The sequence below is a fragment of the Corvus cornix genome, chromosome 5, assembly GCF_000738735.6.
Source record: "Corvus cornix cornix isolate S_Up_H32 chromosome 5, ASM73873v5, whole genome shotgun sequence".
NCBI classification, from domain to species: Eukaryota; Metazoa; Chordata; class Aves; order Passeriformes; family Corvidae; genus Corvus; species Corvus cornix.
The window spans coordinates 12,130,078-12,152,208 of NC_046335.1; the positions used below are offsets into that span (position 1 = coordinate 12,130,078).

At 46.8% G+C, this 22,131-nt stretch overlaps 1 protein-coding gene across 1 annotated transcript in view; it reads left to right on the forward strand.

The window, feature by feature from the left end:
- The first annotated feature begins 6,768 nt into the window (after window positions 1–6,768).
- CCDC85C (coiled-coil domain containing 85C) overlaps window positions 6,769–22,131 on the forward strand; it is a 110,267-nt gene continuing 94,904 nt past the window's right edge. Inside the window, exon 1 of the mRNA XM_039552630.1 lies at window positions 6,769–7,899. Within this exon, the coding sequence (XP_039408564.1) occupies window positions 7,188–7,899 (712 nt within the window). The 5' untranslated portion in view covers window positions 6,769–7,187. The remainder of the gene's footprint in view (window positions 7,900–22,131) is intronic.

The window sequence follows — 22,131 nt, forward strand, 5'->3', positions numbered from 1 at the left end:
GCCTACTTTCTCTATTGCAGAATTACTCAGGTTGCACCGACCTCATGCTGCTAATACCAATGGGCTCATCTGCTTGAATAGTGAGGTGTCTGTCCTGCAGCCAGCAGTGCTGAGCCTGAGCACAGAGCTGTGCCAGGGAAAAGGAGGGTGTATGTGGAGTGAAGGAGCCCAGAATAGCCCAGGGGCTGCTGCATCCCCCAGGACACAGACTGTTCAGGGGCAATCTGTCAAGCTCAGAGGCTGACTGGGCTACAACCACGTGCCATGAAACTGAACAGTCCCTGGGAATAGTGCTGATAACTTTTCTATCCTTGCATTGATTTTTTTCTCCTGTTTTTAAACCAATGATGTTAAAGATAATTCAGTTGAAACTGTTATAAATTCATTGTGGAGCATGGAAGAGCACTCAGTCTGCCTCCCCAAAACTGAGGGTTTGTTAGAGCTGTAAGAGAAACAAGGATAGAGGTGTCAAAAGAAAAAAAAAGCACGTGATGTGAATATACTCTTGGCAAAGCCACATTTTAAATCACCAGTGGCTTAAATGATAGAGGTCTAAATCCCTGGAGTTTCCTGTGCTTTGTGGGTGGGTGGGTGCTGCACATTCAAGAAAGATGCAACTGTAAACCAGGGAGTGTTTTGTCTGGCAAAATAACCTCCTGCAAGTCCTTCAGCCTTCAGGAACCAAGTTCTGCCCCCACGTATGCAGAGCCCCATCCCGCTATGAGCTCTGTGTGTAACTCAGGGCAGAATTTGTCCTCAGTGATGCACTCTGAAGTCAGGATAACTGAGGGCTGCAGTTTACTGATCCTAAGGCAGATGTAAACTCTTACCTTCCATTTTTCCCATCTATGTGTTGCAACACTTGTGTAGGTATTTACAAAAGGGGTATTTACAAAAGGCAAAGACATATCAAGCTATCTCTGGCCTTCTTCCCATGTTAGATAGGATAGTAAATATTTTTGGAAGGGATGTAAACCTTAATGCTTCTGGGAAGAAGCCAAGCAGTACCAGATGGCAGAGGAGGAAACTCACCCTATGAGCAGGTTTTTCACAGTATTCTCATCAGCATCTGGTATTTGCCTTTGGCGGAGACAATACAGGGGCTAGCACTCTGATCCTGTCTGTGTGTCTCTCTATTCCTGCTATTGACTTCTTACCTATTCAGAATAACTTTTGTAAAATTTTTTCTTGGCACACACTTGATTCCAAAGTCTCAGTATCTCTCCTCTTTGGGTGGATGATGGTGGAGCATGTGACAGCTCCCCAGGACATGGCCTCAGCTCACAGGCATGTGGCAATCCTGATGATTCAAATCTTGTAAGTGGAGTTCGGACATTTTTCTTAATACTTAAAAAAAAATTGCTCTGATATTGTGTATAGCCTTCTGAGTGCACAATGAAGTTGGATCCCCACTACACACTAAATTAGCAGTGAAATTTTTGCTCCAGTTATTATGTATGTGTTTGAGACATGCCAGTCATCTGCAGCTCCCAGGTAGGAGCAGCATTGCCTACTCCTTCTTAGAGTTTAGCTCCCAGTCCTTTACCAACATACAGATTAGGGATGAGGGAAAAAACCTCCACATCTGGAGTTGCACAAAATGGTTATAAACTTCCATGAAAATGAAGTGGTAGTTAACACTGTGGGTGAGGGGATTTTTATGGGCTTTTTCTTTTTGGCTCAAACATACTGTGTATGCCTACTCTGTAGCTGCCACTGCGACAAGAGATCTGACTTGGTATTGCTCCATCAGCCCTGTGCTGCACCGAGCAGATCTACACCCAACACGTGAATGTGCACCTCTTGGATGAATGCAGGACACTTCAAAACAGGACTGGAAAACAGCATTTGAGGCACATCTTGAGAACACACACCTCCCATGCCTTCCTTCAAGGAACAGCTCTTCATCTCCACTGGCCTCCAGTTTGGATGCTGCTCTTTGTAGCAATGTTTAGAGGCTACTACTTATGCCTTTTGGAGGACCTGTTTTTCTGGCAAGGCAAAGAGTTTGCTGGTTACAATCATAATAATTTTATGAATATCCTGAAATTCTTAAAACAAGTTGGTGCATTGTAGAATTTTACTAGCAGTTTCAGGGCACAAAATAAAAAGGCTTTGTGGACACAAGATGAAATCCTCCACTAAAACATACCATTTTCATAAGGAGAGAGAATGAACTGGATGGCCCAGTTATATTGCCAGAAGCCAGCATTAAGGAGTGCTGCATAATCTTCCAAGAGACTGCGTTTTCCTCATTGCTCAGCCAGATGGGCAAATGGAGGTATGAAATCTTTTCACAGGATGGTTCAGCTGATCTGGGAAAAGAAGGAAGAATGACACAAGATGGTTCTTCAGGTCGTTGCTACCTGGAAAAGTGTTCTGGCTGAAAATACTGCTTAATCAGGCTGGAAGTGAGGTGCCTATCTTGATAGCAGAGTTTGGAGCACTGCACATATTTTGTTATCGCACAGCTTTGTCTCACAAAAGAGAGCTCCCATTGTTGCAATCTGGATGCTCCATTTCAAAACATTAATCAAGTATTAGGCCTTGGTGCTGATTTATGGGAAAACACCAGTGCCACAGATGATTTATACCCCATGTAAATGATTCACAGAGTATGTGTTCTATGAAATGGGTCCCTAGCACACATAAACTGGATCACAGTCTTGATGCACAGGCAGCGGTGTGTATTTCTTAGGCTGCCTCAGAACACCAGGGTCCGGGGGAGTCTCCCTGGGATTAATCCTGCTCCTCTGCCCACTCCCACACCTCTGAGTGGGCTTTGGAAGAGCCACCCCTCTCCGGGGTAGGGAGGAAAGCGGCAGCACAGCTCTGAGCTGCGGTGTCTTCTGTAATACTGACATATCCCTGTAGAGGGAATGCTTTGGTAAGACTTCAATGAAGCGGTGTATCGCTGTGTTCTATCAGGGACCAAATTCATTTTTTGCATCACCTGCTGAGTTCAGGAGTTAACATCAAGAGCATTTTTACCCAGTATGCTGCTGGTAGTTGTTTTGTTGTTTTTTTTTTCTAAAATTCTTATTTTGCTGCACTTCGCTTTAAAATTTCATCCTTGACTGAAGAGGGTGGAAGTGCCCATCTGATTCAATGCAAGGGATAGGCTTTGATGCTGTCTTACATGAGCATCAAAAGCTTAAGATAACATGCATATTAAAAGTTTTTCACTGGCAGCTTGCAGAAGGCCCCATGGCCAGATGTAACAAGAGGGAATCCATAGCGTGTTGTTTACCAACTGCTCCTACACTTCATCTAAATTGGCAGGAGGAAATCACAATGCCTCCTGAACAACACTGGGAAACAGGGTTTTTTCACTAAAACTGAAACTACAAACCCATCAAAAATACCCCAACATTATGTATTATTTGTGTTGATTAAAAATGTGCTTTGCAGCATTGGATTTGTTATTGATCATAAAACTGTGCACTGACCTATTCCTTTCCCTCCAAGCTATCAAAGCATTTAAAATCTTATCCCAACCCAGCCCTTGGTTCCACTGTGCCCATAGATCACCTGGGCCACAGACAGTTTTTGATACCCCTGCTCTAGCACTGCTGCCTTGCCTTTCAAAAATGAAGGGATTTTCCTCTACACTGCACTGCAAGGTCCACCTTGAAGAGAAGATTAAGGAGCAGTACAGGTCATGATGCATAGTGTCCACTTGATTCAGGTCACAGTCACTCACACCAGCTGCCATCTGCACACCTGGCAGCTTCAATGCCACCTCCTGGGCATACAGGCCTCTGGAAGCCCAAGCACAGCAGGTCACCATGCCTCAACAGCCCCCTGGGCACTAGAATGGCAGCACTGACAGCAAACCCCTTGTGGACAGCATCAGGGTGGATCTGTGGTGTTAACATTTCCAAAAGCACAGACATACTCACTGAGTACTGAAAGCAAGTCTTAATCATCACAGGGACATCCTCTGTGGATATTAATAATCTCCTCACTTCCTCTGAGGAGCCCCTGACTGCTGAGCTCAGTTTCTGCATCAATAATGCTCAAACTTTGACAGGTTTCACCTAGGAAAGACAGCTTTTCTTGGGAGAGTGGGGAAGCAAACATCACGCAAGCCCAGCAATAAACTGCCCAGGCCAGGCACTGCCACAGGGTAGCTTCACCTGTGTTTGTGACGCAGCCGCCAGAGGTTTCTCTCTCTTTTCGACTTTGGCCAGTGGCGAACGATTGCTCTGCAATATCCCCCAGCTCTGCTCCTCCTTCCCCCGGCCACTGGCCAGGGACCTGCTAGTCAGATCAGCGCTTGGGAGGGTCTGGGAGAAGCACTTTCCTCTTCCTGTGGGGAAGGATATGATTAAAACCTTGTAAATAAAAGGCTTGGCTCAAAAAACGCCTGGGTGCCTTCTAGATACAATGCAGCCATGAGCTGTGGCTCAGGGTGGTGAGAAGCAGCAGATGGGACACAGCCTGATGCCATGCTATGCTGGCCATGGCCTGTCTGTCCCAGACCCCAGGATCAGTGACCTCTTGGCATGGACACCTACCTGCTGGTTTCCATGTCCTAAGGGCTGACTCTGCTGCTGAGGTGGCAACCTCAGGAAAGCCTGACCTGCCACAGCCAGGACTGCACCTTCTGGAGAGCTGTCACCAAGGTGGAACCCAGGTCAGAGCACAGCTCTTGTCCTGCGTGGCCCCTGGCTCCTTGAAAGGAGCAAACAGGACTCACCACTGGGTGTACAATGGGATTCCCTCCTCTCTAGGGAACTACCCTGGTGTGGGTTTGTGCTAGGGGAGAGCTGTCCTCTTCACATCTTCACGTCTGTGCGGTGTGCTACCAAGAATCCACCTGCAAATCCCACATGAAGTGAACCAGTGCCTGTGCTCTGTCCTAAGCTCCTCTTACCCTTTTGATAATAACGGGATAAACAGCTTCCTCAGGAGAAAAGGGACAACAGCGCCAACGGAGGGGATGAACTCCTCCAGGAGCAGGGAGGGTCTGCTGTTTTGCTGTGGTAGGGAATAGGCAGTTGTCTAGTTTGCTGAGGGTATATCTGGGCTCAGAAACCCAGGATGATAGACTTGTGCAGAAAACCATGAAGAAACTGCAGCTTTACCGAGACTGAGAAAGATAACATCAAAAGGCAGAAGTTGCAATCCTCCATCCCTCTCTGTTCCGATGTTCCCTCCATGCACAGGCCATATGCTCTGCATCCCATGCTCTGGCATCAGATTTGATGTCTTTTATAGCTAGAGGGTGTCTTGACCAGCTTTCCAATGTGGTCAGAAACCTGACGTTGCACTGGATTAACCCTGGAGTCAAACCATTTACTCAGGTTCCTAAGGAACACAAAGCTGGCAATTCCCCACGGCTTTTTAAGGATGTTAGGTGTCCTAGTACACCTTTCATTTTTACAGTGTGATACTGGCCAAAAAGCATTGCACAGACAAATATCATAACACAAGGAAAAGTGCATTAGACTGAAACACAGGGAATGAGATGCAAAGATACAAGAAATCTGCCCACATGTTGCCTAGGAAATTCACTTTATGAACTTTCCATACTCTTTGCTAGGTTCTGTCCGATGTACACAGAAGTTGAGGCTGGCACGCCAGCCTCCTGGCAGTAAGGATGACCAGAACCTGGGAAGATTCTACCGAGGAATAAGCGTTATCTGAGACTTCGGGGCCGTTTCCTCCCGCGCCACTGAGGTCTAAAGGAATATACCGTTCCCAGGAGCGGAGAGGTGGCAGGGATGCTGGAGGCAGCTCTTTCAACCTGCCGAGGCAGGAGGGACCGGGGACAAAGGCGGCCACCCCAGGGGGAGGGTGGGCAGCGGGGCAGGGAGGCGCGGGGCCGGGGCCAGGGCCGGTGACAAAGCCCTTGGCCACGGCGGCAACAGCGGAGATGCTCCGGGAGATCCCGCTCCGCTCCCGGCCCACGGCGGCCACCCGTGGCTCCGGGTCCCTCCCCGCGTCTGGACAGAGCGGGACCGGGGGCCGTTTCGGCGCCGCTTCCCCGGGCCGCCCGGCAGGCGCGTTTTCCTGCCTGTCCAACCCCACCCTTTCCCGGGATGGTGCTCTCTCCGGTAGCTTTTCTTTAGAAAAAGACGGGAAAACCTATTAAAAAAAAAAAAAAACAAAAGAAGAGAAAAAAAAAATAGGCAAAAAGCGGGGTGGAAGCCCCGGGGGGGCAGCGGCGAGCCGGCACGGCCGCGGCGGGCAGGGCACGGCAGGGCACGGCGGGGCGGGCGGAGGGCGGGGGGAGGGAGGGAGCGGCCCCGTCCCTTTGTACCTGCCGTTCGAAGGCGCCAGGCGGCCCCGCATTGGCTGCGGCGGCCGCGGCTCCCGTAACCCGAGCCGGCGGCGGGCGCGGCGCACCGGGCCCGGCCAGCGCCCAGCCCGGCAGGCCAAGGGGCGGCGCGGCGCGGCGCGGCGCGGCTCGGCTCGGCTCGGCGCGGCTCTCTCCACTCCGCCGCCAGCAGCCGGCTCTCCTTCCCCGCCGCTCGGCTCGGCTGGGGCAGGGCCGCGCCGCCCTGCCCGGCAGGAGGTGGGACCAAGCCGCGGCGCTGCCGCCCCCCTCCTCCCTCGCTCTCTCTCTCCCTCCCTCCCGAGGGCTGAGCCATTCCGGGAAGGCGCCGGCTCCCCCACCGCTCCTCGGCAGCGCCGCACCGGCATCGGCCGCCACCGCGCCGGGCTCGGCCCCACGTCTCCCCGGGGCTGCGGGCGAGCAGCGGCGGAGCGGGGCAGCGGCGGCGGTGCGCGGTCCCCGCGGCGGGCAGCGGCGGGCGGCGGGCGGGCGGGAGGACAAGTGGCCGGAGCGACCGGGAACGGTGGGGCGGCCGCCGCGTAGTTGTTTTGCCCGGGGTAAGTTGGCCGATCCCTGCAGAGGCTTCGCCTGGAGAGTGCAGCGCTTGGCTCCCGGCTCCCTGTCGCCCCCAGCCCCCGGGGCAGGGGGGGCGCCTTTTTTTAATTTCATTTCCCCCTCCTCCTTTGGTTTATGTTTTCTTTTTATTATTATGGGGTCTATGGGGGAGCAGAATTTCCAATCCGGCGTTGCTCTTCTTCCTTGTCCAACGCTTAACGGAGAACTATAGTATTTCTTCCCCGAGATGCTGCAGTGAATTTTAGTTCTAGGAAATCAGGCGAACAAAATCATCCGAACAACCCGAACCATTTGTTACCCTGTGAGAGCAAACGCAGCCTAGGCACAGATGATGGCAAAAAATTCCTTGGAAGGGTCTAAAGAAGACCTGAGCAAAATTTCGGAAGAGGAGATGCTGAGATGGAGCAAGGAAGAGCTGGTGAAGAGACTGAGGAAAGTGGAGAATGAAAAGATGAACTTAATGGTGGAACACGGCAACTTGATGAAAGACGTGAACCGGCGGCTGCAGCTCCACCTGCACGAGATCCGCGGGCTGAAGGAGGTGAACCAGAAGTTGCAGGACGACAACCAGGAGCTGCGGGAGCTCTGCTGCTTCTTGGACGACGACCGGCAAAAAGGCAAGAAGCTGTCAAGGGAATGGCAGCGCTTCGGGAGGCACACGGCCAGCGTGATGTGGAAGGAGGTGGGCATGTACCAGCAGAAGCTGAAGGACCTGGAGGCGAGGCAGGAGACCCTCCTGCGGGAGAATGTGGAGCTGAAGGAGATGGTGCTGATGCTGGACGAGGAGCGGAGCGGGCCCGGCTCGCGGAGCTCCATCGACAGTCAGGCCAGCCTGACCAACCTCAACGGCGGCTCGGCCACCAGGGACGTGGGGGACGGGAGCAGCACCTCCAGCACGGGCAGCGCGGGCAGCCCCGACCACCATCACCACCACCTCCACCACCACAAGGCCGGCGACAGCAAGGCCGGGGCCATGCGGAGGTCTATGGATGATCTGTCCGCGCCCCTCCACCACCGGAGCATCCCCAACGGCCTCAATGGTGAGCCCCTGCCCCCTCCCCTGCCCCCCGTCGCTGGCCCCCGCCACCTCCCCCGGCATGTCCGGTCCCTCTTGGCGCTGGGGTGAGGGACTCCGGGGGAGGGGGCTCCTGACCATTCCCAACCCTGTCCATCCTTGGTGACCTCTTTGGCAGTGCAGCCCCGGGGAGCCGGGGAGGGGCACCTGTGTGCGGGCTGTGTGTTATCTGTGTGTTGACTGTGTTATCAACGTCCTGGGCTGCGGGTTGGAGCCTCTTTTATTTCCAGCAGCGTTGGTGTTAGGTTTTGTTTGTTTGTTTGGGTTTCTTTTTTGACAAAAACCAGCCTGAGTTTTCAGGGTTAAATAAACACTGGTTGTGTTCCCACTCTTCCTCTTCTTTCTCTCCCCCTTTAAATATTTTGGTTTATGTTTGGCTTGTTTGTGTGCTAGTTTGATAAGATGGATAAGGATGGGATGAAATCTTGGAAGCATCTGATGAAAGTGCAGGTTTGTCCCACAGAGCATCACCTGTTAGCTCCACAGGACAGGCTGGCTGTGAAGTGCTCAGCAGTTTTTGAGAGGTGCAACTCGGCTTTTCCCTGTCTCTGCTTCAGAAAGAGGAGTTTTGTTTGTAGAGAAGAGATTGCTCTCGAAGGGACGCTGTACTCACAATTTTGTTCAGGCTAGTCATTGAAGTTAGAAACAAGCTCCACAATGAAATTGTGCCAAGCCTCCTCTGGCAGTTCATATTCAAGCAAAGTTTCTCCTGTTGTCTAATAGTGATCAGGCATTAAAATAATATTGGAATGTCTTTAAAATGGAGATTTTTCTTAATCTTTCAAAACCAACAGGACCAAATACGTTACTTCTAGAAGGAGTAGTGTGGTCAAGAGGGTTCAGTAGGAATCAAACCAGGCAGCAATCTAAAAAATTCTTGTATGTAAGACTACTTCTAGTGTTCTTAGTCCTCTTTTCCAACCAGAGAGGACTATTTTCTGATTGGGGTGCCCTTTTCCCTCTTCTAAGCACACAGAGGGGGATGGAGCCCCAGAGATTGGCTCTGATTGATGTCAGCAGTGAATGTCTGTACCTGATAACCATGCTTTCAGCTCCCAGAGCTTTTGGCAGTCCTTTTCTTTTTGGTGATTTGTGGCTAGTCTTTATGTCCCAAGAGACCTGAGGGCATGGAGGGTTGATCAACTCATTTCACAGGTGGTCATCCATGAATGTGCTGTTTGCAGTCCTGTTGCCTCAGATGTGTGTCTCAACTCAGAGCTGGAGAAGTTCTGGCCACCTTGCCCAGTAGTCAGGGATTGCTGGTTTCAAGGGTGATCCAGTCACCAGACAGTGCAGGGTACAGCAAACATCTTTACATATTTGGTGTGGAATTTTTTAGTCTCTCTCTTGTAGAGCTGTGTAAATCAGAAGTATCTGGTTTGTAAATCTGCAGATAGCTTCTTGATGTGACTTGACCTTATTTTCATAAAGCATTGCTCTCCACAGAGGCTTGGAGAGCACATGACAGATACTGAGCGTGCTGTTGTTGTTTTGGGACAGAAGGGCTTCACCGTTCTGGTTTGTGAACCTTAGACCATGTCTCTTTTAGGTATTGGTAACTGAATAGGACAAAAGCAGTTGAATTAATCTGTTAACTCAGGGCTCTTGAGTATACAAAACATCACCAATACCTTAGAGCTGTCCTTTAAATCCGGGGTGAAGGCACACTGGGATACTTCACCTGGGATTCAAAATCGTCCCTGTCAGCAGGAAGAGGAAAGTCTCTGCTTGCAGAGCTCGGTCCTCATTGCCCTCCTCAAGCGCTGTGTGTGGGACTGTGCCCAGCAGCGTCTTTTGGAGGGGACTGAGATCCAAGTCTCATGTCCTACCCTATGTAGGGTAAGAGCAGGGAAGGGTGGCAGAGCCGCTGCACACACGTGTTTCCATGTGTGCCTTTGCACCCCTTCTCATTTGCCGTATCGGAAGGAGGAGTATGGGCTCGAGCATTTCAGACGTGACCTTTAGATTTTAGTGACTTCTGGTTCTGGGGTGCCTGTGGAAGGTGCTCTCTGTGGGAAGTATTGAAGCTCTTTCCTGTGAACCTGAGCGACTTCAATTCTGAGGGTGCAACGGATATAATTAGCACTTTTAAAGCTAATAATCCTGTAAAGATGTAGACAAGCCTGATCTCTCCACTTAGGTAGTGAAGCTGTAAAATGACTTGAATAGTTGTCATTCTCAGATAGCATCGGTATTCAGCAAGGCCATTTCCCTGACTGTGCCTTTGGAAATGCCTCTCAATACATATGCAAATGCAGGGCTTATCAGGCCCCTTATTTGACTGACAGCAAGAAGTCTGGGAGGGGTGTTTGCCTGGGACCAAGCAACAATTCTGTTAAGCCTGTGACGGTGTAGAGGAGCAGGGCAGGAGCAGGTGAACATGAAAAACCACTTCAGTGAGTCAGGTGGATGGTGGAGCTGTCACGGAGCAGCCCCGCAGTGATCATCCTGCCGTGTCTCCTGCCCCTGTCCCTGCCTTCCGTGCGTGCAGCCGAGATCTCAGCCGCTTTGTACTCTTTTCTTGGTGAGTTGTTTTCCTCAGGGATAAAACAGAAGGAAGGCAGAGGAAAGAGAGTGCATGGCCCTTCATTGTTTGGTTGTAAGCTTGGGTCTGCTTTGCTGTTTGTCTCATGTCTTTAAAGCACTGGAGAACTAACCAGTGGGTGAAACAGATACTGCCTGGCCAGCTGAGCTAATACTGAAATGAACAGCCCAGTGTGCTTTCATAGGGAGAGGAAGTGGCTGAAAGGGATGCAGTGCAGAATTTAGCATCTGTAGTAAGAACACAGCAGAAACCTTGGGCAGCTGGTGGGAGCAAGGTTGCTACTTGTGAGCTGCTTGCTAGAGCATTTTTTGCTTACGGAAAAGCTGGAAAGTCCTGAAATTGGGAGCTGGAAAATGCAAAACTATACCGCCCCTGCTAGTGGTATCTATTGAGCTTCACTTGTTAAGTGCTTTTCTAAAGGAGTCAGGAGTATGGTGGCTGTTAAAACACTCATCGGAAGGTAGATTCTTAATAGAATCTTAGCGGGCAAAAGTGGGTGAAATGTTTCTCATTTTCTCTTCAGCAATCCATGGAAGTGAGTTGTTGAACCAGGGCTTGATTTATTTGACCAGTGGCCCACCCCAGTGTGAGGTGATGAACTCTAGATTTGTAAGGTGAATTCAGAATAAATGGTGTAAGTATAAAAAACAACCTCAACCCAACTGGTGGTCCACCTTTGCTTCACTTTTCTGAAGTCTATTTACTTATGCAAGTTGTCTTTTGGAAGCTGATGATTGTTCACTCATGGAAGATAAGATAATAAGTATAACATAGCGTGAAAATGGCTAATATTAGCTGACATGTAATCCTGCTTGTTCTGAAAGTAAGAGGTATGGCCATTCTCTGTGTGCACTGGGACTTGGGCTGTGGGACAGGGGCACCTCCAAGCTGTGTGATGGGAACTGGCCAGTTGCCTCTGTATTGATATGCCACAGTTCTAAGCCTACCCAGATCTAGGACAGAAATTGAGACTCAGCCACTGTGTGTGCTTGGGAGTGCTCTGGCTTTCCTTTTTGTGCATGGTGTGGATCTCTGTGTGCACACAGTCTTTCTGCCCATCCAGATTTAGACAGCCCTGTCGAAGTGGCTGCTTGGCTCCTGACAGAATTAGGTTTAAAAAAAGAGAATAACAAAAAAAAAAAAAAAAAAAAGGCAGGTGCATTTGGTGATGTTGATATTAACATGGCCTGGGGGAAGAAAAAACCCTCAGGTACCACAGGATATGTCCCTGGACTGTGAAGTATGTGGGAACATTGGGAGGAGTGACTCAAAGCTCCCTGAGGCCAGGGCAAGGGCTTCCACTGGTTTTAGCCTTATCTAGATCTGACTGGGACAACTGTTCATCCATCTGCAAGCCTGGAGGCATACAGACTCAGCTAGTGATGTGCCCGGGACAAAATCCTGTGCATACAGGCAAAGCTTTCAGGCTTTAGTTTTATTTCATGCCCATCAACTGAAGTTGTCATTAGAACTTCACCTTCCAGGTGAACCTTCTAGGTTCCCAAAATGGACTGAGTGGTTTCCAGTGTCTCTGACTTTGTTCCAGTTGGGTGAAGTGTTAATTATCTTTTTTTACCTTTTTTAAAAAATGTTTTGTTTTAATAAATTATTGAGAACATCAACAATTAAAAAGTGGTCAGAGAGGCCCAGGAAAAAGCTGTGGGTACAACAGAGAGCCTGTAGTAGCAGAGATGTTAATCTGTGGTGTCTTGTTGCTGTCTTCTCCAGTGAAAGAAGAATGGTCTCTCTGGGTGAGGGGGTGGGAAGATCTCTAGTTCTATTGATTCCCGCTTGTAGATGTCCACATATTTACCTAGAGGGTACAATATATTGCAGTTAAAATGGTGGCAGAGAGAAATGGCTGTTCCCTGTGGGTTGGTATTGATTGGTAATGCAGCTACTCTCTACTTACTTCTCTTCTTTGCACACCCTTTATGCCAAAATACTTTCTTTTATTAGTGTATTAATAATCAATATACTTATTATTTACTATGGCATATTAATGAGGCCTTTGAGATGAGAATATGCAGGGGCAGAAGCAAAAGATGAGGGTGATCCCATTTAATTTATCTCCGATATAGGCTGTAACAGCTGCATTCCCTTGGGCTTCCTTTATCCGTGTGGAGAAAGGCACTTTGGTGTCATGATTTACGTGAACTATGTCTGCTTCGAAGAGAGCAGAATTGTATGCTGGTTGTGCTCCTTCTCTCTGCTGGTGAGGAAGAAGCCTGGTCAGCTCGTTCATATGTAGCCATCTAAAGCCAGATGAGATCAGCCCTGTTCCAGGTGTTGTGATGACCACTGTCCACTTTTCCTGTGCACCTGTCCTAGATCTGGTGAAAGAGAGGAAACCAACTTTCTCAGCAGCACTCAGATGTCACCTCTTTATAGTCCCCATATGGCATGGGCAGCCCAGGTCAGAAAAAGTCCTGTTCTCTGTGCTGGAGGCCTCTCAGAGCTCAGTGGCTCTTGACAAGCTTAAGCACAGGTTTGGTTACTTGACCAATTATTTTCTTTCTTATATCAAGAGCACTTTTCATCCTCTGAAAATGGCTTTAATGTTCTTTTTTTAATACTGCTGTTTTTAATGTGTTGGTATTTTTGGTGCTGTAGGCTGTTACATACAGACTCCTTGTGATTAAGACAGGAAATCAGCTCTGGGGTGGTACACTAGATAGATGTAAGACCTCTGGAGAAACACCGGTTTCCACCTCTGCTCTAAGTTCAATGAGTTCTGCTAATTGGCTTGTCAATGCTGAGGTAAGGTACAGCTTGAGTTTCTTGTAGCCAGTAGTCATTGGCCACTCATTTGAAGGACTGCCATGGAGTGTTTCATTTGAGGCATCTTTGTCATTGCCTACTCCTGCCTTCTTGCTGGGGCACTGTCTGTGTGCCAGCCTGCTTGGCTGCCAAACTTCAGGGTAGCTGGTGTCCCTGAAAACAAGCTTCAGGATGCTTAAATTAAAATTGGGCCATATCGGGAAATATATTCTCCATGGCAATGTGTTCTAATTTTGTTTTCCTCTCTCAATATTCTATAGACATATCTTATTCTCAGCTGTCCTGTTGAAGGAAAAAAAACTTGTATTGATTAAAAGACAATTTTCTATGGGCCGTTGATGGAATTATCCACTTAGTCTTGTTGAAAGCAATCAGAATAAGGGAAGTAAACTGTGTTGGTTACATGTAAATGATTTGGTCCTCTGGAGACATTTCATCAAATAAAGCTGAGGATCGAATCAAATGGTGATCTAATGAAGTGGCAGGCATGAAAACCCAAAATGCAGCCCTGGTAGGTGTTACACTCTGTGTGTGTGGAGATGAGGGGTGTGAATACCAACACTGACAGAAGCATTGCATCTGAAAGATGAAGGGTTAATACTTTGTGGGGACAAGGATGACTGCATCCATGTGACCTTGGGGATACTAGAGGCGTACCCTGGGAGGCATTGGGCTTTTTATCTGTCCCACGGCATGGCTGTGGCCTTGCTTGCATCTCACACAGACATATCCATGGCAGGGTCTGCTGATATTGTCCCAGCAGGCTGCCCTTGCTGCATCCTTCTGTACTGGGGCTGCCCTTCAGAGATGCTCTGGGAGCAGAATGATGGACAATGGCTGATGGTAGGTGAGCTGGAGGTGAGGTGCTTAAACTGGCAAAAATGTCTAGTATACATCAGTGAGGCAAATGGAAAACATCTAAGCCCATTTAAAATACAGCTAAAACGCTTGAACCTGGAAGGCTGATGTTCTTTCCACACTCACACGCTGGCTTTAATGCATCCCACTGCAAAACACACAACATGGCTCGCCTGGAACAGGGAAGGTCTGGGGGCTGCACATCCAGTTTTCCTGCGAATTAGCTGCAGCTGGCTGGGTTTGCTTCTGCATTCTGTATTTTTAACCTGACTTTTTGTCTGCCAGCCAGAATTCATCCTGCCCTGTCGCCAAATGTCATCATCCCCTTGTGGTTAACTTGCTGCAATTCATGAAACACTTGGCTGCCATAAATAGTTATGTGCAGAGGTTCCTCTGCTCGCGGAGTGGGCAGAAATGCACAGGCAGTGCTGCTAGGCACTCACACACGAACATGTCCACCAAGAGAAAGTTGACCCACTTCTGCAAATAGATAACTCCTGGCAGAAAAAGTAACACTGTCTCAGAGAATCTATCTTCCCCTTGCTTGCTGAATTGTGAAGCAAAAAGCAAGCCAGCTTCATCTTCTGAATTAGCAGTGATGTGAGCACAGTACTCCTCATTGAAACCAGGGTGTGTAAATCAGCCCTTGATCTGAGGAGGGCTTAAAATGGCCACAATTTGGTCATGATTTTTTTTTTCCAGCATAATGAAAGCTTTTGTTCGTGAATGAGGTGCATGGAGTTCAGGACTCAGCTGCTCTTAGGCATTAGGAAACATTTATCACCATGGCAATTGAAGGCTGCTGTGCAGGTTATTTCGAACACTTTTCTAGTGATTCATGTCTGGGTCAGGACCGTTTATTCCAGGTTACTTCAGCCCCTGAATATACAGGTATATATATTCTTCCTTCCCTTAAATTGTTTCTTGCCTTGCTATTTTGCCCCTCTCAGGGAACTCATTGCTTGTTCTGACTTATGTCTCCAAGGTGGTGGGTGGTGCCACGTGTTCACCTTGCTCGGAGACTCTTCTGTAAAGGGTCTTTGTGACCTCAAGTCCTTGTGAAGTAGGTTACAGGTTAGTTTTGACTGGGTTTGAGACTTCATGGATCTTGCAGTGAGATTGAAGCAGTCCTAAATCTGATGTGAGTTATCTCATTGTCTTCCTGGGCTCTCCTATGGGCTTGTAGGATGGGATGTCTCCTGTTTGCCTGGGGTGCCTGTGGTGGGAGGGCTGTCTGCAGTAGAGGGAGCACCGTCAGTGAGTGTCGGGCTTATGGCATCAGGGCTTTGGCCAGCTGCACACTGCAGTCACAGGGTGACACGCTAGCTGTCTTCTGTGGTTGTGTCAACGCTGGCTTGCTGGCAGAATTAGTTCAATCAAAGCTGGAGTGCTCTGAAAAGCCCTTCAGACTTTGCTGCATCCCCCGGCTCTGTGCAGTGACACTCAGGACTGCATGCTGCTGCCTTTTCCCCCATTTGATCCCAAACTCCTCTGCTGCTGGGGCTTCATTCATGTATAAGAAGGTCAGTGGCATCTGAATGTCTGTGGGAGATGAATGATGCAGTGTGAGGAACAAATGGGTGGAGTAGGGCTCAGAGTAGGAAGCAAGAGGAGATACTTAGCTGCTCTTTCAAACCATTTCCAGGACAGTAAGATCAAACCATCAAACCGTCTGTGTCTGGGAGTTTGACACCTGTCCCTGCATTCCCAGGACAATGAGAGCCCCCAGGTGTGATGGGGAAGGCTGCAGAGCAGCTGCTTCTCTGTCCTTATGCTGTAGAAGAGCCATGAAGAGGAAAGGAGCGGGCAAAAGGAATACTCAAAGCAGAGCAGCAAAACCAAACCATTGTTTTAAAAAGAAGAAAAAAGATTTACAGCATTTCCAGTCCCCAAAGCGTAATATTTCTATGGAAATAGCAGGAGGAGGCTTGCTGTCAGTCTCTGATCTAGTGGGACTGACTAGATTTTGTTTGTTCTTCTCCACATCTTCCATCCTGGATCATCTGAAGACAGGTTGCTGTGCATCACAAATGCAAGTTTCCTGGTTTCTGACTTTTGATTAAGTGCTAAGCAGTCTCTGGAGGGCTGGCATCTATCTTTCATCTGCAGTTTTTTACTTGCTAAGGTACATTTCTCTCACTCTGTGACACTTACTGATATTGCCTTGTCCTTTCAATGCCACTTCTGTGACACTGTGCTCCCATCATCAGGCTGTGCACTGTTCAGTGGTGTGGTCCATCTCAGTGACCAGTGAAGTTACTGTGGAACACTGTTGGACTTGAATGAAATTGAGACTTGGACTCTTTACACTTGCTTTGGTATTTTTTTCAAAGGAAATCCAGAGTGTCTTTAATCTCCAAGGGAAGTAATCTGTCCTGTTTAGGCAATGTTCTGCTTGATTTTTGTGTTGTCAGAGGACTACTGCTGGTTATATACATGCAGGAATTTACCATTTTCATGTTGATGTTTTCACTGTTCCACCCCCCCAGAATTCTTCTTTTTAGTAGGATCTAATAGAATAGGCTCCAGGACAATCTACTTAAAAGTCTACTGTTTTCTGCCAGAGTAACATCATCAGATGCTAACAGAGTATCAGTAATTAAAAATAACTAATTTTGGTTGATGCTGAATCTTTTCCAGCTCCTAACAAAGGTGTTAAGAAAATCTTATTTTTATGTACAGCCATAAAGGGCTATTGTGATGCACAGTATTCTTTTGTCTTCTTGGTTTCCTTGTCTTATCTCCCTTACTGGGATTTGCAGACTCATATTTATCTATTTCCCAGCAGCTGAATATAACTTTGATCTATGCTTTGGATCTATGGAGCTTTTAATCCCTTTCCACTGAGTTAAAAGCTTGTTTGCTGTTGAATGTGATACATAGTTATAGGTTATATGATCTTCACCAGCGGCTCATGCATTGCACAGTGATGGCACATTGTGAAAAACTCTGATAAAATGTTCCCTTGTTCATTTTCCTAATTGTAGCTGAAACCCAGCATGGGCGTGAGTCAGTCATTCACTCCTGGTCAAACTGCTGATACACCTGTCCTTTGCTGTTACAAATACCTCTGCATTTGCTTGCTTTATTTCAATTATTCATTCATTTCTCCGTGATGTTTATTTTTGAGGCTACAAACCAGTTGAGTATTTCAGTCAGTGCAGCAGCCTTTCCATATTTTGATTCTGATAACATTTAGAGTGTTTTCCTTTTTTGTCATTTAGCACCTTTTAAAAATAGGTATCCATTTTTTAAGCCTATGTGTTTATTCCTCTTTGATGTCCTGAAGCATGATATTATATGCCTTGTTTGTGGAGATCTTCTCTTCTGGAGTGGCTGCAGTTTCCACCTCAGGAGCAATCATGATTTTTGCAGCTCTGTTTTCCAGGCCATGTGGATGCAGCTGTATGTGTGTGACTGTATTCAACCATCTTCTGAAAGTTGTTCTTCTCGAGGTTTTGGTGCAGCTGTTTGCTTCCTGGATTCTGAGCAGTTTATTTGGAAGTCTCCCATGCTTGTCTCCTGACCTCTTGTAACAAAATGCAGTCCTCTTTTTATGATGTCAGTTAAGGCTATATTGTTTTAGATGTAAGCTTTAAAATAACAAAAAGATGGATGGCTCTGCAAGTTAGAGCACTGAACTGGGACTCAGATTTGGAGTGCTGTCACATTGTTACATAGCTTTCTGATGTAGTCTTAGCTAAATTATGTGATTTGTGATTGTCCTTTTATGCAACCAGGATAATATATTTCCTTTGTCTTCTCCAAGTTTTTTGTGGTTTGTTGGGTCATTGATAACATGCTCATAGAGTGCTCAACAGAATTAGACCCTTACCTCAAATGGGGCCTCTGACCATTGCTATGATACCAGTGATAACAAACAGGTTTTGAGTTATACTGAACTAGCAAGGAAGGAGAAGTCTTTATAGTAACTCCACACATTGCTAATTCCCAGTTTTGGAGTTGCTTCAAATCCTGTTTCAGCTTTACTGGGATAAAAGCACTTTACATGTTGGGTCGCTTCCCTCTGTATTGTATATACTTCTTGGAACCACAGGATGATGAAGTGTGGTCAGTCTCCAGCCAACTGTAATAAACCAGAAACTTGTCAAATAATAATTCTCCAAAATGAGAAGATGAGCAAAATTAGATAAAAAGCAGTGTTTGCCTCTCTACAGACACAGACAAGTGCAGAAAGAAGATGCTGCTGCTGTGACAGCAACATGTTACCTTGATATCTTTCAGAGAGTGGGCAGAGCATTTGTTATTTCAGCTCATCCCATCTGTGTTGCCCAGTTGAGTATCATGTTATATATGTGTATTTAAAATGAAGTTTATTGTCAGCCTAGTGCAGTTTTGGCTGAGGTGAAGAATCACAGCTGTGAGGCAGAATGGTCCTTCTTGTCATGTTGCTCCCCATGTCACTGCAAAGCAGTGGTGTCTCTGCTGTAATTGCTGAAGGCACCCTTCCTCTTTCCAGTTAAATTCTTACCTGATCCCTTGGTTGCTTTATTTCTGGTGCTGGTAATTCGGTAACTCCTAAGGAGTCCTGACTGAAAAGTCATCAAAGTCACTCTTGGGTGTGAACTCAGAGTTTCTTAACCACATGGGCTTTTATTTCCATTTGCGTGGTGGAATTGGGAGGGAGGATCTATTTGTTGGCGTATCACTGACACGTTAGGAGGGTGACAAGACCGCAGTAACTCTTCCTAGGCAATTATGTATGAAAGGTTGTCAGTGTCAGTACTATGGGAAGTTAAAAGCCTTAATTTTCATTTGGAATTGAAGCCCTAATGACTTTCCACTCCCACAGCTCATAAAGACCATGTTCCAGCCTCAAGTTGACCAAGAAAAGAAGGGGAGGGGACCTCTTTTATTTCGGACTTTTTTGTGCGAATTTTTTATGAAAAAACAGATTTATGAGTCACTGTTCTTTGTATAAAGATAATTACTGGAGTATGAATCTCAAAAAAGTGACATTTTATGACTTTGCCACTAGCCATGCATCGTGAGCTTCTGCTTTCTCTCTTTTCAATTACTTAAGTTAAACAACGTCTCAGTTTGAAAGGACTAATTTTATTCCTGTTTGTTGTTTGCCTTATACACTAAATATTTTCTCAATGTAAAGCTAAACAGCAGAGAGGGGAAGAGAAAGGATCATCCCGAATGAATGCTCTCTAATCATTCAAAATGGTGGGTGCAGATCCTATGGGGTTAAGTGAAGTGTTGTATTCAGTCACACTCCTCACTTGCAGCGCAGTAAGGGAGAGAAACTGGATCACACAAATCCTTCTGTTAACCCTAGGAACATAATTAAGTTCCTCTGGAAATTTGTTCTTTTAAAATACAGCCCTCTGAACACCTATGTTGTTTAATCTGTGCTTAAAAGTAAAGCTATGTTTTTGTTCACTTTGGTGTGTTTTGTTGTTGTGAGTTTTTTTTTTTCCCAAGAAATAAGGGAGCATTTTGTAACTCAGTAGCATCTGCTGCTTAACACAAGTGAGAGCTGAGGGCAGGAGTGTTGGTAGAGGTGGCATGTGCAGGTCAGAGTCCTGCTTTGGCTCTGTAGCAGCAGGTCAAGAGCTTGCACAGTGGCAAGTGATCCAGAGCATCTGTGTCTTTGTGGGTCCACCAGGGATACTGAAGGGCATCTTCTGTTCAAAGCACAGGTGCTCAGCATTTTCAGAGTATTAAATGTTCTGAGAGTGATGCAGGCTTCACTCTTGGAAATGGCTGAGGGGACTAGCTAATTTTCTTGGCCATGGGGCTGTGTTCTTGAGAAAGCATTGCTCCAGACTGTAAATGCCCTCTATCCATAACAGCATAGGTCCAACAAGTTTTCTGATCCCACATCTGTGGAGACAAGTCTGCTCAGAGACCTGCAAAAAGAGGAATGGATCATGTAAACAGCAGCTGATGCAGTTGTTGGAAAGGCTTCTATTTTTTCTTTCTTCTTGTTACAGCATTTTGGCAAGGTTGGACAGAGAAGGTTTCCAACGGAAGATCTGCTGTCCTGTGCTCCAATCTGTGTTATTTGGATAAAAATTACAGGACTGTCCTTTAAAATTTTTTTTTATTTGGCAGTTCAAAGTGAAGGAAACACAGTATTTTTGGGAAAGCCTTGGAATTGCCCCTGTAGAAGGAATGTTGTCTAAAACGTAAAACTCTCTGACTCTGTTATGTTCAAGGTTGGCGATATTTGAATTTGATCTTCTTTTTTTTTAAAGGAGAGGTTCCATATCTGGATTTAAACCAAAACTGTGTTATGCACAAAGGGACAGGTTTCTTCTGTTGAAAACAACATCTGTAGAGCTGGAGGGAAGGGCTGGGCAGCATGGAGTATGTGTCCTAGCGTGGGGAGCCATGGAGGTGCTGACTTCCTGGAGCTGCTTCAGGAAGGTAGGGAGCAAGGGGGCAGCTGGGGGGAGAACTTCTGTCGAGCTCAGATGAACCTCTAATGCAGCCCTTGGGCTGAGCTGGGGAGAGATAAAAGCACTTTACATGTTGGGTCATGTAACTGGTCTCAGTGTGTGAGGAGTGGGCAGCAAGAGCTGCCTGCCTAGCTCAAGATGGGGTTGAAGACCACTACAAAGGGATGTGGCAGCAGCCGAAGGAGGGAATGGAGTCAATCACTGCAAAGAGGTGGTTTGGGAGCTAGCTGTTATTTTTAACAGCTTATTTCGTTGAACTGGGTTGAACTCCCTCCAGCTCAGCATTGATGATGGTGCCTGGAGCTATAAAGATTGTATTTTGATCAGCAAGTCAAAAGCAAGTGTACCACTAGTTATGAATACATTTTCAGAATTACAAGCAAAGGAGATCTCAGAATAATAATGGGCACAAAAAGTTGCCTGAAGGAACTGGTTTCCTTGATAAATGCTGGAAGAGGTGTAGACCCTAACTGTTGCACTCCTTCCCATATCAGCTTTTTAAAAATGTGCCAACAGATCTAGAATCTGAGTTTTGAACCTGTTAAAATCCTGACTAGACATGATGCAATATGGCAGGAAAACCAATAATGCTGAGGTTTTGAAAATGCAAATGGTTCAGTTGTAGATGTGTGATATGAGGAAAAAAGGGCATGTGTGTCCTGTGCTGTATATTGTTGACCCAGTTGGTTATTCAATGATGAATTCTGATCTGTATGTTTTGAATGACAGATCTGGGTTCTGAAATGCTGATGATTAGATTAAGACAGTGTAGTAAACCCTAATGGTGCATGAAGAGCTACTGCTGGATTTGCAGTAATACGTACTTTTCTGCCTTAGAACAGCATGAATAATACTTTATGGTTGTATAACTCCTTCCAGACAAGGAGTCTAGGAGTGCTTTGTAAACGCTAATGAGTTTGGCCTCATAGCATATTTATAAGCCTGAGAAGTAGCATTATTCCCCTTTTTTTATAGTTTGGATGTTGACTAGCCTAAGCATGCAAAGAGCAGGCAGCAGAGCTTTCATCTTCTGACCCTCAGTCCTGGGCCTTCTCTGCAGGACTCTGTAGGCTTCCTAAGTGTGTCTGAGGCATGCTCAGAAATTTACTGCAGATTCATTCCAGAAAAGGGGTTGGGTTATTTTGCAAACCTCTGGGTGTCCTTTGTAAAGCATAAAGCATTGTAATTATTTGGTGATAATTTCTTGCTTGCCTTTTTGTTCTACAGCAGCAGAGGTTGAAACTAATCCTGTACTGGAATGAAATCAGATTGGGCATTATGATTCCTTGCCCAGAACAAAGAGACTTAGTTAATGTGAATTCAAAATTCTGTTATCTTTACATGGAAGTTGCAGGTGGGTAAGGAATGTGAGGTCAGAAGGATTGGGAGCAGATAATTGCCCGTGTCAAAGGGCAGTGAGAGTGATGCCTGTGAAAAATGCCTTGCAAAGTAGGTGGGATCAAACACTGCAATGGGCACACACAGATTTTTCCTTAGCAGCTTCTTCAGATGTTCATCCCAGAATGTCTGCATTATTTCTACATATTTATGTAGTAGGATGTTCTGCAACATGAGCACCATG